General features: G+C 44.8%; 1 protein-coding gene across 6 annotated transcripts in view; it reads right to left on the minus strand.

The window, feature by feature from the left end:
• LOC137524482 (ankyrin repeat and fibronectin type-III domain-containing protein 1-like) overlaps nt 1-18,319 on the minus strand; it is a 747,681-nt gene that overhangs the window by 291,525 nt on the left and 437,837 nt on the right. For 5 of the 6 annotated variants that reach the window (XM_068244405.1, XM_068244403.1, XM_068244402.1 and 2 more), the window contains one exon: nt 11,389-11,429. In XM_068244405.1, the coding sequence (XP_068100506.1) occupies nt 11,389-11,429 (41 nt within the window). Of the gene's footprint in view, nt 1-11,388; nt 11,430-12,987; nt 13,057-18,319 lie in introns of those variants that run through there. The other variant, XM_068244406.1, reaches the window with a different exon arrangement.

An 18,319-nucleotide genomic window follows, 5' to 3' on the forward strand; every position in this document is an offset into this window, starting at 1 on the left:
CGCCCACTCTGCACATGTGCATTTAGGTTTTCTAATTTCCCCTCATCGGTTTACCCTACGGGTGTGCTGAGTAATAGCCTGTGGCTGGAGGGAGTGCAGCGGCAAGTGTGTCCCAATGAGCAGGCCCCTTTCTAGGGGCCGTGCAGCCGCCCTGAGCATAGATGAATCATCTATTTCTGCTACATTTTCATACTTATTTCCATTATTACCTTAATAGCAATAAAATACAGTGAAACTCATAAACAATCTCCCTATATCCATAGTAGGATATTTCGATTTGTAGGTCACCTCGATGGAGTTCTCCATCATTCTGTCATTAGCGTAGGTCATTTCGACAATGTAGGACAAAACGTTGGAGCACCCCATCAAGTCTTCCCCCTATAGAGGCACTACTGTTCCCAGCAGGTCTCTTACCCTCAAAAGAGTTACCACAGCCCCCAGCAAGCTCCTCCCTATAGGCACCACGGCTCCTGTCATGATCCTTGCCTTCCCTAGAGGCACCACAGGTCCCAGCATACCCCTACTCCATATATTGTTGGGTTGTTACCCAGGGCCCCACAGCTGGTTGCTGGGCCCCCCTTGGTCTCCCCAAATTGAATAGTGGACCCCCGGAGCCTCTGCAGAGTATTCACAGCGGAGCGCGCTCAGCTGTGTGCTAACGTCTCCATCCTCACAGGCACCTTATCTCAGTGACCCAGCAGCACATAGGTGTGTACATGTCACCAGGTCATGGAGATGAGGTGTCTGTGAGGATGAAGCACACAGATGGAGGGAGCCCGCTGGCTGGACAGGTGAGTGTGCGCCACTGTAAATACTCTACAGGGGCACCAGGGGAACATTATTCACATTGAAAAAAGCCTGGGGAGCACTGGGGGCTATCTAATTCTATATGGAGGAGGAGAGGCATGCTGGGAGCTGTGGTGCCGCTTTGGAAGGGGAGGAGTATGATGGGAGCTGTAGTGCCTCTATGGAGTGGGAGAGGTATGCTGGGAGCTGTATCTGTACTCCGCATGCACAAGTAACATCCACACATGCCCAGTCAAATGGAGTGCTTTTACATGAATGAAAAGAGCCATGCACAAGTGCCTTAGTTCTCCTGGGCATGTGTGGGCCTCATTTGCACATGCCCAGTATGGACATGCTTTCCCACGGTCAAGCTTCTGCACTGAAGAAACCTATGTGACCATTTCCCTGTACTGTCACTGCCGTTAGATGGGGTATTGTGAAATACTGAAGGGAGGGGACAGGCAGTGTAGCTTTAAGGCTGGTACACACAATGCTATATTCCATCAGATCCACGGGTCGAATTGATAATGTCCGGCATGTATGATCTGCTCCCTATCGAGAACGGGATCGTTTTTTTGGGTTTTTTTTTTTTTTTTTTGTAGTACTAATCTGAAAATCGATCCCATTCTTGATCAGGAACAGATCAGACATGCCGGAAATTATTGATTTGACCCATCAATCTGACGGAAAATAGCATTGTGTGTACTAGACATTATGAAGCTGGGGGCACCTGCTTCATTTAGGGACACTGGGCACCAATGACTTAGGGGGTGGTGGTGGCTGCATTAGGCCCATGACTGAGGGGACTCTGGCTGCACCCAACACTGCACTGCACTGTGCTCCCCTGTATGCAAAGCAGCAGCACAGCAGTCTCAGCTCATCCAGCTAGATGTCTGTCCTCTGTAGTGGCCACCTGCTCACTACGACTTGGTTATCCTGAACATCGCCTGATCACACAATGTGCAGGAGATGGAGATAGACAGAGAGCAGACAACCACTAGCTGTGGAGGACGGACACATTGCTGGAGGAGGTAAGACTGTCAAGCACCACCGCTGCACCACTACTCTGTTTATACAGGAGAAGAGTGGGAGGGTGACCACTAGGGGAGCTAAATGAGGATAGGGGACCACTAAACAACCAAACCAGGGCTTACTGTAAAGGGGAGAGGGGACCACAAGATCATTAGGGAAAGTCAGGGGCGTAGCAATAGGGGGTGCAGAGGTAGCGACTGCATCGGGGCCCTTGGGCCAGAGGGGCCCCAAAGTGCCCTCCCTCAACTACAGTATTAGCTCTCTATTGGTCCTGTGCTGGTAATAATCACTTCAATAGATACTTTGAATAGTGGTAATCACTAACACACTGTTCCCCATCCCCTTCTTGTACCTCTGACACTGTAGTTGCCATTGGCAGGTTTTGGTGTGCCGTATCAATTGTTATGTATAGAGCACTAGGGGGGCCCCATTGTAAAACTTGCATCCGGGGCCCACAGCTCCTTAGCTACGCCACTGGGGAAAGTTATATGGAGATCAAGGGACCATAAGACCACCAGGGAATACCTCGAGGGAGATTTTTTAGTATTTATAAAACGTCTTTTGCAGCGTTCTACAGAGTACATAGTCATGTCACTGACTGTCCGCAGAGGAGCTCACAATCTAATCCTACCATAGGCATAGTCTAATGTCCTACCATATTATTATTATGTATTTATATAGCACTGACATATTCTGCAGCACATTACAGAGTACATAGTCATGTCACTGACTGTCCTCAGAGGAGCTCACACACTAATCCTACCATAGTCATAGTCTAATGTCCTACCATATTATTATTATGTATTTATATAGCACTGACATCTTCTGCAGCACATTACAGAGTACATAGCCATGTCACTGACTGTCCTCAGAGGAGCTCACACTCTAATCCTACCATAGACATAGTGTAATGTCCTACCATATTATTATTATGTATTTATATAGCACTGACATCTCCTGCAGCACATTACAGAGTACATAGTCATGTCACTGACTGTCCTCAGAGGAGCTCACACTCTAATCCTACCATAGTCTTATGTCCTACCATATTAATAGTATATTTTATATAGCACTGACATCTGCAGCATTGTAGAGTATATAGCCATGTCACTGACTGTCCTCAAAGGAGCTCACAAGCTAATCTCTACCATAGTCATATGCCTATTGTAGTCTAGAGCCAATTTAGGGGTAAGCCTTTTAACTTATCTGTATTTTTTTAATGTGGGAGGAAACTAAAGTGCCCAGAGGAAACCCACATAGACAAAGGGAAAACCTACAAACCTAATGCAGATAGTACCCTCAAAGGCCCAAAGTGCAACAAGAAAATGTCCCCCACACAATTGCACCCCCAGCCTGAAATGCTGACAGGAGGCAAGATAGATGCATGCTTTCTTAACGTAAATGCAAAATGTATTGTTGCTTTAAACTACCATTGAAACATATCTTTATTGCGTGCAAATGTATTTGGGCTGGGGATTCCGTGACCGGGCCTCTAGGTTGTGTTTTCCCCCCAGGCCAAATGGTCCCAGTCCTCCCCTGACATGAACACTGTATTGTTACGTTAACTAGAAATGTAATTAGCGCCACCTGCGGCGGTTACATTCACACACTACTACGTGAAGTAAGTATGAATGAAATTAGCAACAACAGCGCCACCTGCCGGATGCGCCCGGCTAACGGATAAGTACCATTACCATTATTAGTTTCTTTTGAAATACAAATATGCTGATCAAAATGTAGAGAGGAGGGTCAAGCAAGAGTGAATTTCCAGCACTTGATGCAGTATAGAATGATACCAATACAGCATGGTTTTAGAACAATCTAATTGCTAACGAGCAGTAGGTAGGAATCAGGGGACCGCTGTACACACTTAGCAAAGTATTCAAAATGATCATAAACACGTTTCAGGAGATCCAAGTTGCAAGTGTGTACAATCACTTTTTAATAGCAAACAAAATTTAACCTGCAGATCGCTAACAACCACTGATAACAGACTTGTAGCTGCAACCACTCTCTGTCACTTATCATCCATTTGCCTATACACCACATTTTATAGGCAAGTCTCTAAACAGGAATGTCACTTCACCAATTGTTACAGCTTAAAACCATTACTGAAAACAGAGACGGTTTTGACCCTTGCATCACTAGCTTGCGCCATGGTAATACTGAGAATGCCACACACTGTCAGGAAACAACAATGTGCTCAGTAAACGGGAAATGATCTGTAGCAGTGTATCATGGATACGAAACGGACAGACTACATTATTAGGCTCACAACACTGCCAACATCTTAATATAGCAATAAGAAGAGGTGAGTCATGAAAGAGCAACTATAATCAACCAGCTGACTGCGGGGAAGCCACAATGAAGAAATAAAAGCAGAACTATACTCAAACATTTTCTAGCTTACAGAAAACAGGGCATTCTCTGAGCCACTGCCAGGTTATTATTGCAGTTTGTGTGCCAGTTACTCAGATTTTCAATCACATCCAATGATGAATATAATCAAGTCAATCAAGCAAATGATATCTGAACAGGGCTGGAGGCTTCAGATAGGCCGTAATAAACAATGCCCACACTATTCAGCCAATCACAATGCTTCGTGTTGTAAAGGGTTTGGCGATTGAAAGCTCCTTGCAGCCCTTGCAGAGATTTCAATTGTGTTTTCTAACATATAAAAGTCAAAGGTTTCTGGCAGTGTGGTGCACTGTGGCACTAGCGATGTGCCTTATGGAAGCTTTAGGTTGGGAGAAGTCTAGTTTGAATTGCATGTGTTTTACTGCAAAGTGGAAAACTTAATAAAAGTCTATGGGCTACATTACAAATTGCAGCTCTTTGTGATTTGCAATGTAAGAATTACAATTACACACACGTTTTGTATGCAATGCTGGGGGGAAAGCACATGAATTTTGCAAAAAAGATACGATACTGTATTTTTCCCCCACCAAAAAAGGCAGATTATTAAAAAGAAGGATGTATACGCAACAAAAACACAAATGCAAATAACGCACATGGCAGAAATCTCATGGCTGTCCGCACGCACGTTCGTGTTCTTTCAGCCTCATAATTCGTGTTCTTTCAGCCTCATAATTACCATGCTGCCATTTCTGTCAGTAACAATACTAAGTGGTAGTCCACATTTTACCACCTTTTACATATAGGTTTCATAGTGTTATATGAATCAGTATTAATCTACTTTAACATTTTTTGTCATACGTAAACATATACTGAATGCACTACTGCATTGAGAGTGAATAATAAACATGTAGCATAGGATTTTGACATAACATTTCTATGCTAAAGCCCAAGTTTTGCATATTATGAAAAGGGGTGAAAACTTCCTCTTGGGGTTTGCTGCCTGTATTCCCATCAGGAAGAAATCCCCCCACTTCAATAACCTCCTTGGGTCTCAAAAAAGGCTCACCTGGTTGGGTAGCCCTTTGCCGGTGCACTTTTCCAGCAGGTTCACCACTCCTGCAATGTAATGGTAACTCCAATTCAGTAGAAAAAGGCACTCCACAAGCTTCAAACTTGCGTTTGTGTTTAATAGAGCTTAGGACACATACATGTTACGGGTCACATGACCCTTCCTCAAGTGTACCATCCCACACAATTCCACCCCATGTATAGGACTGCCTCCTCAGGAAGTACCACCCAAGTGAGTAACATGATCACACATCATATGACATAGAAACAACAGTAAACGGTATCTACAATTCCTATACAGGGAACCACTATACAGTCTACCCTGCAAAAAATAGTGGATGGTTCACGAGTATATCCCGCAGCATTTGCAATGTGCCTTACTGCATGACATGCCTTTGTGTCCCCCATGTGCCGCTCTCTGCCCCCCCCCCGAAATTGCCGACATACAGCATGTCGATATCTCAAGGGGGGAGGGGCGGAGAAGCACTCCCTGCTAAACACCCACTGAGGGCATTCCTGGAAGGCTTCCCCAGTTGCCATTAGGCAGCTCTGCCTTTTCCTGGCTGCTCCCCCGCCTCCCTACATGCTGTTCTGTGTGAAACACACACAGAGCAGCGCTTTCAGCGTTGTGTCCCCAGGGGTAATGCAAATGAAACAGCTACCTGATCCGGCCAGCCCCAGAGCAGACCGCAATGATTTTTTTTTTATTAAAATACCCACCTCGGGTTCCCTTTAAAGAGACTCTGTAACAACATTTTTATCCTTATTTCTTCTATCCTATAAGTTCCTATACCTGTTCTAATGTGCTCTGTCTAACTGCAGCCTTTTCTAGTTGCACAGTGGCTGTATTATCTTTGTTATATGATCTAATCTTCTCTCCTCTGTCGCTCTGTTGGGTTCAGGCAGTCCGGCTGGAATGTGCTGTGCTGCTTGTGATTGGATAGAAGCTATACACACCCTCTCCAGGCCTCCTGCACACTCTGTATGACTCACACACTGAGCTACTCTTTTGTTTGTAAACACTGCATAAAAATGGCAATTACAAGCCAGGATTGCAGCAGGGAGTGGTAGAAACAGCACAGAGGGACCCAGGAGAACATAATGAATAGAATGGTATGCTTTTTATTGTAAGAATTTTAGAGTACAGATTCTCTTTAAGTGGATGAGTGTCTCCCACAGGGATAGAAAAAGTAACAATTAAATTATTATCGCAAAATTGTCTGAGCAATGGCATAGTCCCTTTATTCACCTTTACCAACGATGAAATATTCAGGAGGAATTAAAGGGTTAGAACATATTTTGTTTACTTGGGTCTGTGTTCCTATCTGGGATGTATACCTTATTTCCTGTCCTGACACAATGTGAATCTCTCCAACATAACAGGGACATAGAATTTCACAACAATAAAACTTATAGAGGAGAGGAACTGAGGCCGCCCTTTATATTTTTTTCTCTTGCTATTCCACAGTTTTTTGTCCTGAAGACCACCAATGTTCATAAAAAAAGTAATGTCGATGATAGAGACAGAAGGCAAAGCAAGATCTCAAAAGAGACCCCATAAGAGTTCTAACTCCTTCCAACATTATCCAAAAATATAATTAAAGGGGCACTATGGCGAAAAATAGTAACATTTAAAATATGTGCAAACATTTAAAATATGTGCAAACAGACAAATAAGAAGTACGTATTTTCCAGAGTAAAATGAGCCATAAATTATTTTTTTACTATGTTGCTGTCTCTTACGGTAGGTAGTAGAAATCTGACAGGAGTGACAGGTTTTGGACTAGTCCATCTCTTCATAGGGGAGTCTCAGGGATTTATTTAGTGAATGGCAGTTGCTCTAACTACCAAAAAACGTTGTAGCGAGTAGGGAAGCTGGCCAGCATTATTGTTTAACCCCCCTGGCGTTCTGATAAGATCGCCAGGGAGGCTGCGGGAGGGGTTTTTTTAAATTAAAAAAAAACTATTTCATGCAGCCCACTAGAGGGCGCTCCGGAGGCGTTCTTCCGATCGCCTCCGGCGCCTAGAATAAACAAGGAAGGCCGCAATGAGCGGCCTTCCTTGTTTTGCTTACACCGTCGCCATAGCGACGAGCGGAGTGACGTCATGGACGTCAGCCGACGTCCTGACGTCAGCCGCCTCCGATCCAGCCCTTAGCGCTGGCCGGAACTATTTGTTCCGGCTGCGCAGGGCTCAGGCGGCTGGGGGGACCCTCTTTCGCCGCTGCTCGCGGCGGATCGCCGCACAGCGGCGGCGATCGGGCAGCACACGCGGCTGGCAAAGTGCCGGCTGCGTGTGCTGCTCTTTATTTGGTGCAAATCGGCCCAGCAGGGCCTGAGCGGCAGCCTCCGGCGGTGATGGACGAGCTGAGCTCGTCCATACCGCCCGGATGGTTAAATCCTTTTTTAGGGGATATCTTTATAAAGAATAAAAGCCTTGCTGAGAATCCCCTATGAAGAGATGGACTAGTCCAAAACCTGTCACTTCTGTCAAATTTCTACTACCTACTGTTAGTGACAGCAACATAGGAGAAAAGTAATTTATGGCTCATTTTACTCTGGAAAATATGTACTTCTTATTTCTCTGTTTGCACATATTTTAAATGTTACTATTTTTCGCCATAGTGCCCCTTTAATTATATTTTTGGATAATGTGGGAAGGAGTTAGAACTCTTATGGGGTCTCATTTGAGATCTTGCTTTGCCTTCTGTCTCTATCATCTCCATTACTTTTTTTATGAACATTAGTTGTCTTCAGGACAAAAAACTGTGGAATAGCAAGAGAAAAAAATATAAAGGGCGGCCTCAGTTTCTCTGCTTTATAAGTTTTATGGTTGTTGTGAAATTCTATGTCCCTGGTATGTTGGAGAGATTTACATTGTGTCAGGACAGGAAATGAGGTAAACATCCTAGATAGGAACACAGACCCAAGTAAACAAAATATGTTTGAACCCTTTAAAAAAATGTACTTACTATTTGTTTATGTTTGCACATAGTGTCCCTTTTAAACAAATCTTCGCATGGGTCAGTCTCTTATCAATTCTTACTATGGTGCATTAAGCTTAAAATTATACAACAAAACGAATGTATATGCTTATACTGTATAGTCTTCTAGTATGCGTAATTGCTATTAAATTTAATATTGTAGATAGCTTATAATCTTATATAAGTTACCGGAAAACTGTTTTTTCATACTGTATATACTCAGGGGACCAGTGTATATGCTCAGGGGGCCAGGACAAGGTCCTCAAGTATCTGAAGCTGAGAAGCCAAAGTATGCCACTCCCTCACTACCTACCAGATATACAAGTGTTTAGTAATGCTCCATGCTGAAGCCTCTGGCTAGACCTGGCCCTAGGCTAGCACAACCTTTCCACAGCAAATAAGTCCTGTATTCCCGCATAACAAGTGAGAAGATGATAGCTGGATTCGCTGTGAGGGGGGAGTAAGGGGGTAGCCTTACTCCCCCCTCACAGTGCAAATGTGGGGTGCATGACTAACAGCACACACACACACCATAGCAGGTGTGGCCAGCCTAATTCCCCTCCCCCTCACCCAAACCCTCCCCTTCCCTTCCCCAGGTGTAGCCAGTATAAAATCTCCTCCAACCACCATCTTCCAATAAACAATGTCAGTTGCCACACCTCTGTGCTAATGCTCTGCCTCCAATACTTAAAACTTACTGGCCCACAGGTTCACTTTAATGAAAAGCAGTGTCAGGTTCACTTTAATGAAAAGCAATAATGTCATGTCTGTGACAAAAAATAATACATACTTGTTTTTCATATAGGCACAACCATGAATACAAGTGTGGTCATGAATGGAAATGAACAAGTAGATACCATGTACTGATATAGCACATACAGAATTGTAACAAAATCAATTCCAAGCTTGCACTAACAGTGTTAACTGCTGTGTGCATAGGTCAAGTCATTCCTGGAAATGGTGAGAAATAGTAAAGCTATAGGAGGATGGATGTTTCATATGGCTCATACACATGGGGCACGGCTATCGCCGCAACCACGTGGCAGGCGCGTGTTACGGCAACAGGTCGCCCGTGTGTATGACGCGTGCGCCCCGAACCATCGCCCCGTCGGAGCTGTCACCAGGCGATTGACTTGTTCAATCGCCGGCTACAGCTGTCGCCGCAACTGTCGCTAGTCCGCGTGTGTATGCGGACTAGTGACAGGAGACCTAATGCAAGTGAATGGAGCATCCGGCTGGGGGATGCTCCATTCACAGACAGCTTCCGCCGCGTCTCTGCCTTTCTGGCGAGACGTGTGGATAGCTGTCGCCACCAGGAAGCGATATCTCTTGTAGCCGTGCAACGGGGGACAATTGTCCCCCGTGTGTATGTAGCTTTAATGGCCCATACTCACGAGGGACTTTTGTCGCCTCAACACGCGGCCCGCGCACCCCGAACTGTCGCCTGTCGCTCATGTCGCCATGCGATTGAAAGTTTCAATCGCATGGCGACAGTCGCCGCCGCACCTCCCCCGCAACTGTCGCTAGTCCGCGTGAGTACGCGGACTAGCGACAGCAACCTCCATTGTGGTAAATGGAGCTTCCGGCGGGGGGAGGAGGAACGTCGGCGACAGCTTCCGTCTCGCCGCTGGTCCCTCTTCCGCGTGTGTACGCGGAGGGACCTGGCGAGGAGCTGTCGCCGGCCTGTCGCCCACACGCTCACGTGTGCTGGCGACAGGCCACTTCTGCAGCCCGTGAGTACGGGCCATAAGGCCCATACACACGGGCTACAACTGTTACTGGAAACACATGGCGCGCGCATGTTGCGGCAACAGGTCCTCCATGTGTATGAGGCGCGCGCAAGCAACTGTTGCTAATCAGAGCTGTCTCCAGGCGATTGACTCGTTCAATCCCCGGCAACAGCTGTTGCAGCAACCGTCCCTAGTCTCAAGTCGGTGCGGTCGTGTGTATGCTAGTCTCTAGCAACTCTTGTGAGTCCGACAGTTCATTGAACCTGCGACAGAAGTTGCTGAGCAACAGTTTCCGCTATGTTGCAGACAGGTTGTTGCCGCGTGTATACAATCGTTGCTTGTATACAACTGTCGTTGCTGGAGACTTTCAACTGTTGCTTGTCTCCATGCAACTGCAGACATCCGTGCCTCGTGTGTATGTAGCTTTAGAGGTTCAGCTGTTGGGTTGAGGCTTGACTTCAGCCTGTGCACCCAAACACAAGTATTCTGACCTACATTCTGTAGGGCCAACTGCAATGTCATGTTGAAGATTACATCTGCATGTTTGTGTCTGCAATACTGAGGTCAGCATTCACCAACATTATGGCAGCTCCACTTATTATCTGGACTGACTGTTGCAGCACAGCTGCGGCTCCAGGACAATGAGTTGATCAGCAGGTAAAATCATTCCATTCTTGATTTTACCATTCCTTCCTTACACTGAACCATCCCTATACTGGTGCCTAACCTTTTCTCCCTCCTCTCCACACCAAACCTTAAGCCGCCACGTCCCCCCCCCCCTCCCCATACAAACACAGGCTCCTGGCAATCTGATGGAAAAAAACATCAAGTTTTCGAGCACTGCCATAGGTGCCAATATAATAATAATATTCGCATTGCGGTTGGCCCCAGCACCTGCACTTTCTAGGGTGTCTCAAGTGCCCACATTTCCCTCATGGACTGTATTTATATGGGTGCCTATTCCCAGTCTATCGGGCACCCAAATTTCCTATTTCCAGTAAGGTACCCTATGTTCTCCCCATGTTTCACCATCTTCCGTAGCTTAGAAATATACTGATATATTATCAGTGTTCCACTGAAACTGCCTCCAAGGTATTCTTGCTCTCTTTTATAACTGTGATACAACAGGAGATTTGTTTCTTTTGTAGGGACCTACTGGTGTGCACTATGTACCTTAAAATGATGCAGAGGTGGTTGGAGACAAATGAAAAATAATAATTTCCTTTCTCCAGATAACATAAGATTATTCCATGGAAAACTCAGTCTACTAGACAAAAACGTGTCCTTGCACACATATACGAAAACATATGGTTGCTATGTTATTTGCAGCAGTAAGAATATATCACAGGTTTATCCCCTGTGTCTGTTGAGAAGTAATCAGGTTGTAGCAACACAGATAAACACATGACAAAGCGAGAAAGGAGGTCTTACCTTGGTGTTTGAAATTCTTTCCGGTCCGCTGACCCCAGACTCTGTAAGACAAGAAAGATCCTTTTAGATATGGTTTGTATGGTGGATGAGGAGGAAATTCCACATACATTCCTAGCTTGAGAAAGGATTAACTTAATGGTTTTCAACATTATTAGAGAGAAACTATACCCACTTTTACCCCCCTCTGCTGACCCTAGCATACCATGTATTTGGTACATCATGAGGCCCTCTCATAAATATAGGTGGAATAATGGTCATAGAACACGGTTGTTAGGTATTCACAATCATGGGGCAAGGTGACTTGTTCTGTTTTTGTTTGTTTATTTTTTGTTTTAAATAACATTTATGTATGGATGCACTCTGTTTGCACAATGGTGGTAACAATACATAAGCCACTGGGGAAAAAAAAACAGATGCTCACTACTTTTTAGTTTCACAACCTGAATACATAAAACTACATCACTGCACTTGAATGACTGGCCCTGGCAATACAGTGCCAAGTATATCGAGCTTTTCAGAAATCCAGACTTGCCCTTCAAGCTAAAGACTTCAGCTACACAAAAATGTACAGACTATGGAAGACAAGAAGTACAGTATATTGCTAAGTAGTAACCTCTAGCAAAAGCAAGTTATTTAGTTGTACACTCTTAATTTTGGCACTGCCATAGAGACTAATGCAAAACTACGGCCGGTGGTGCCATGGCAAGCATTTTATAAGAAGTATGTGCTTAATTTGAGCATCAGGTGATGGTGATAGTGAGTACAAATCAGATGATGGTGATAGTGAGTACAGTGTTGTTACCGACATTCTAATAACGGCATTTCAATGGTAGTTTTGTCTGAGTATTAAGTGTTGGTTCCCATTAACTCTGATTACTGACTGTAACTGTAAGCTACCCCAGAGTCACAGATTGCCCAGCAAGCTCATTGTGAATTAGAACTCCTAGTATGTAAGAGGCTAAACGACCAAATACAACTCTTACTAACAATGCTATGTAAAACAGAATTTGTCTTCTTAAATTACTGATTCATTCATTCCCATATCCAATCCTTGACTATAATTGGGTATTTAATAGCCAACACGTGGCTATATAATAACTAAGTGCGAGTGTCTGGTGCCCAATTGAGAACACAAGTGGATGCACAAATTACCTTTTTATATATTTTTTGCTCCATAAAATTAGGGCTTTAGAGAGTGGGAGTCAAAGCAATTTTTACCTACAGTTGGAGTTTCACGAACTGAGGAGTTGGGGGTCGGAGTTGGATGATTTTTGTATCGACTCCACAGCCCTGCAAGGGCTGTATAGTCGAGGAGTCAGTCGGACCAATTTTTTGGTACCTGGAGTTTGAGTTTTCATAAACTGATGAGTCAGATGATTTTTGTGCCAGCTCCACAGCCATGCATAAGTTTAAACATTAGCTTTAAAGGCGTAAAACCAGAAAAAAATATTTTGAACCGGTGTGTCTTATGGTAAATATTCTGAACCAGGTGATTCTCATGGAGTGTCACAGCAAGGCTGGTGCCAGGTGTCACTGCTAAGCTAATAGTGCTCTCCTGGCACTCTGCAGACTACTCACGGCAGTGAAGTGAAAACTCACCCATCCGGCCAGCGCACTCCGTGTCATTCCATTGTCATCCCAACAGGGAGCCTTTGTCCATGACCACGTAGCATGTCATGCGAGTATGTACAGGCCACCAGGCCAAGGAAAATGGTGCCAGCGAGGATGAAGATAGAAGGGAACAGGAAGGGCGCCGAAGGTGAGTCTGCTGCTGGTTGGAGTCCCTGCAGCCTGCTTTCCGGCCTCCACAACCAGCTGCAAGAAGGGTACAGAGATCACCAGTCAGACCTAGCGACTTGGATCTTTTTAGGCCCCTTTTACACTTAATCAGTTGCTCTCAGTTGTAACTGAAAGAAAACCGATTTTCTAAGTAATGCCCATGTTTTCCTATGGCACAGTTCCCACTATAAGCATTTTAGCTGAAAGCTTTTTCACAATGCACTGCTATGGAAAAAATGCGTACTAACGCATACCAATGCATTAAGTGTAAGGGCTCGTCTCCACTAGTGCGGCGTGCGTCTCGCAGACGCACACCGCACTGAGCCGGTGGGCGGGATCGCAGGCGAATCCCATGAGCCGTGCCATGCACGGCTATGGGATTCGCAGCCTCCGTGGCGAAATCTGCGGGGGGTTCCGGGCGAATCGCTCCCGCAAGCGATTCCGCCGCGGCGCCGTCATCCCCTATGGCAGAGTTTCCCCGTGCGAATGATGTGCGGGGAAACTCTGCCGAATCGCCCTAGTGGCGAAACGGGCCCTTAAAAAGGGCCCTTGGGCTTCAGTAGCTTAGATCTTCTCCTACCAAGACTGGGGCTGCCTGGCATTAATGCAGGAATCACTCCCACTGCATGCTCTATAAAGGTGGGGTACCTGGCCACCTTCTGACACTCTCCACTCATTTTGATAAGCCTGTAAAGCCTTTAGGCAATGCTCTTAATAACAGGCAGGTGACTCTACTTCGTCTGACCTCTCTGAATGGGTCTCCTCTAGGGACAGAGAGAAACACTTAGCAGAACATTTCTTGTCACTCTCCACAGCTCTTCATAATTAAGTTATCATTTTAGACAAACAAGCAATCCTCTTTATAAAGTGGGAAGTGACTTTGCTTTTTCTGCCCCTCTGAATAGGTCTCAGAGATATTCACATAAGGTGCGTACACATGCAAAATTTCCCCTCAGTTTGTGTCACCTGCAAGGATCAAACACAATCCTGTCAGTGATACTGTGGCCACAAGGCTGTACAGGCACATTGGTTGGCAACAATAAAGCAATGCGTTCTGTGTCGATGAAGAAGAGTGAAGGGACGACAGGTGCTAGGAAGAATGGCGCAGCTTACACTGGTGGCCACAATTCGCTTCCTCAGATGTGAGGCAAGGTAAATTAATAATGTGCCTGAATAAAGGCCACAAAGTAACCTGAAGAATATATGACAGACACTGGCACGGAGGGCGGAGCGTCTCATGTAGAGAACAAATTAAGCAAACAAGCTTTTGAAATTCCTTTGCGTGAGCCACTTGGAAGACCTATACATCCTATATAATAATAGGCAACTGTCCCTGCGTACAGCAGGGACAGTTGTCTCTGTGTAGCTGGGTCCGTGCTTTTTGCTACTGCGCATGTGCGCAGCACGGACCCAGCCTCACACAGGCAGGAGGACAGGGACGGGGCCAGGGAGCCAGGCGGGCGTGTGAGCGGGCGGCCGGGTGTGCGCATTTTGGGGGCGCGCGTGTGCAGTACATGCGGGGCCAAAAAACACAGACCCTAGAGCCAGTTTTTAAACGGGCTTGGGTCTGCTAGTTTATATATAATTCTACAACTATACTTTTCTGCTTCCGAGTCCTGACATGCTAATGCAAATTAACTCTGGTATAGACATCATACACTTGATCAGTTGGAACTGCTTATAGATTTGTTGTGGTAAACTCGAGAATATCTGTAATTGTCTGGGTGACCCCTGTAACGATAGCATTGGGTGAGTAATCTTGCAAGTGTTTATGTAGCTTAATAAATCTTTCAGGTGGATTATTCATGTACAATGTTCCATGTATATCCACCATAAATGTAATTTTAGTAAAAATGTTGCTGCTCACTGACGTAATAGAAGTATGAATTTACAAGCAACGTAGCAATTCTGAAAAAGAACACAAAGTGCATATAACTGAATTACATGTTTCACAATACCGGTAGAAAAGGAAATCTCCAATACAATTGAAAGGTAGGGTACTCCTGCTGAGATATGACTCCTGTCTGCAGTGTCAGAGGTCAGTCTGGAGAGCAGTCTGTCAGACAAAGCCCTGATGGTATTATTTGTCTCCCTGGGGAAGGTACACTGCCTCTGAGGTATTCCAACCCTGGAGCCCTTATTACACCTGCAGAGCTACAGGAAATGCAGCAGATTACTAGTCATAGTCAGACAAAGGAGAACTAATTGGGAATTAGTTGCCACTTCATTATCAACAGATTCTTCTCACCTCCAGCTACAAGCACAAAGCAATCAGTGTGTAAATTACAGAGTTCCACATACAACAGCTTACATACCAGGAATCATGTGGCTAAGGAGTTAACCTTTGACTCTGAGCAAGACAAGAGGGCTTTCCTGTCTGAAATACTAGCTGTTCCGACAGTGAAAAAAAAAAAAAAAGTACGGTACATTGACAAACCTAAATTTCATATGCACTCAGCTGAGAAATATATCAGTCTACAATAGCAGCATCGCAATATTATACAGTACAGTATTATGAAATACTACAGTATCTTCTATAGAAACATATACATTGTAGGGGTTTTCCCGGCCTATTAAAGTCTAAGCGAACACTCCACCACATAGCAGCAGATCATGGATACTGGTGAAGCCAGACTTCTCTGCCTTCTGTTGTGCTTCACTGAGCTGCTGTCTGTCATATTGACACATATGCAGGTTGGAATAAATACTAATCTGTCAGGGTGTCTAGCATAAAAAAAGCCATTTGTATGCATATTACACGCCTACCCAGATCCAGGCAAAACTGCAGATGCAGAATACCATTTAAAAGATTGTATAGCTCACTCCTTGCAGACTGTACAAATTATTATATAGATTGAGGTTTTCCATTAATGAAGGAAATACTCCATTTGGAGATAATGTGATGGATATAAACATTGCAAATATCCAGATTTTATCATTATATAGCATAGACCGCCTAGTAAACACCTCTGTTTACTGAAGGACTACTGGTGTAGCGCAAAACAACTGATCGCGTCATTGATGAATCACAAAAATGCTGAGGTTGAGTGCTCCAGTGCACATGTAAAATGTATGCTGTAATACAGGGCTATGCTAAATGCAAAGCTTGACTTCATCATCCTACTCTCTTAATGCATGCAATCGTAAGTTTGAATTAATTAAAAATGTACATTGCAAGTCTCAACTTTTTGCAGTAAATATATTTAGGCAGGTAGCACGCTTGTTAGATTCGCACGTTGTCGCCGTTTAAGTCAATGGCCCGCTCAGGAACTCAGAAATTTTGCATTGATTCGTGTTACATTTCTGCAGTTTTTATGGCCAAGTTCAGGAATTGGACAAACTTAAGCTTTTTTCCCACACATCGCACATGTTGCGAATTACAATGTGAGACAAAGTGTACCTGAGATGACATGTGACGTGATGAGATAGACGTGTATATACAGTGGCAAGGACACAGACACCTATGCTGTTCTCCTTTTCTTTTTTCCCTGCCTGAAAGAGTTATTAGCCAGCTATGCATCTGACGGTTTTTCTCCAGTTGGGATCCCAGTGGACTATAGTCCCTTACTGATTACAAATTACAGCTGTAAAACACTTTCCTAATTAGATAACTGGGCTTCTGACTGCAAGAGGCAGATAAAATGGTCAATATTTCAATATTTTCCCTCTGGGACATTTGAGGCACTGCAGTTGAGCAGAGACAATAAAACATTAAATCTACTTTGGACATTTTTATGCATAAAATAAAACCATGAGATGTCTAAAAAAGTCCACAAAAGAACACACAATCGCAGAGCCCTGAAAAACGGAATTACGCTTGTGAAATTGCAAGGATGAGTGTCCAGACTTTTCTGCCATCCCATCCTTGCCCTCACATGATGTAGTCAGATAGGAGCCATGAGGGAACACTGGCTAGCCTTTTCCTGTGATCACAGATCACCTTACCCAGCCAAGTGGTTTAAAAAGCATGTAACCCTTTACACAACCTCCTCATGGTCTGTTATATATTTGTAAACCAAAAGAGCAGAAATATTTTATTTGCAGGCAGTGCAGGCTGATGTGAGGTACACACACATTTTTTAAACACACTGAGGAAGGTGTGAAAAAGGCTACATATTTTATTACAAGGAAAACATGAAGAACTGTAATACTGGCCACAAAGAGGTTAATTTCAGACAGCAGTGAGAGGCAGGGTTGCCACCTCATCCTTTTAAATACTGGCACATCTAAGTTATACAGGTTCTGGGGCTACTCACACTTAATAAGTGCCTTAACTGCATCTAACTAGCCACAAGGCATGTATAATTCATATGTGCCGGTATTGAAAGGGATCAGGTGGCAACCCTGGTGGAAGGAGGTGGACTGAGTCAGGTGAGCAAAGCATCTCCTATTCGTCGGTCAGCAAGAAGCTACACGACTAGGCCAGCCAGGTATTAATATATTTACTGCAAAAAGAACAGGCAAGCAATGCACAACACTCCTTTGCACTGATAATTTATGCTTACTACCACCTGCACATAAATATATAGTTCAAAACTGGGACTGACTGCTTAAAGGAATGTGAGAAGTAAGACTCAAACAAAACAATCACAGAACATTTATATGGCGCTTTTCTCCTGGCGGACTCAAAGCACCGAGGTGTAATCTGACAGCACAGTAAATGCCCGTACACACGTGCGGATTGATGTTGACCATTGGGGATCGGGACCCAATTCCTTAACCACTTTACCCCCACGCGTACGGATTTCTCCGCCCCTTTTTTCCCTCCTAAAAAACCAGGGACTGAGAAATCCGTACCTTCCGCGCTACCGCCGCTGTCCGCGCTCCCGCCACTCGTGCGCGCGCACCCGCCGCTCGTGCACGCCGCCGCCCGCTCGCCCGGAGATCAATGAACGGAAAAATCCATTCCCGTTCGTTGATCTAAGCCCCCGCAATGATCTGCTGCTTCTTTCAGAAACAGCGAGATCATTGTGAGTCTCCCAGCCTCCTACTGCTTCCTGTAAGCGTCCTTCCGGACGCTTACAGGTCGCATGTAAACAAACACTCTGTGGCCATCTTGTGGCCAAATAGTAAACTACACCCTAAAAGCATTTTACATATACAAACATTACATTTACACAATAAATTAACTCATTACCTCCCACACTCCCCA

The sequence above is a fragment of the Hyperolius riggenbachi genome, chromosome 7 (genome assembly GCF_040937935.1).
Source record: "Hyperolius riggenbachi isolate aHypRig1 chromosome 7, aHypRig1.pri, whole genome shotgun sequence".
Lineage (NCBI taxonomy): Eukaryota > Metazoa > Chordata > Amphibia > Anura > Hyperoliidae > Hyperolius > Hyperolius riggenbachi.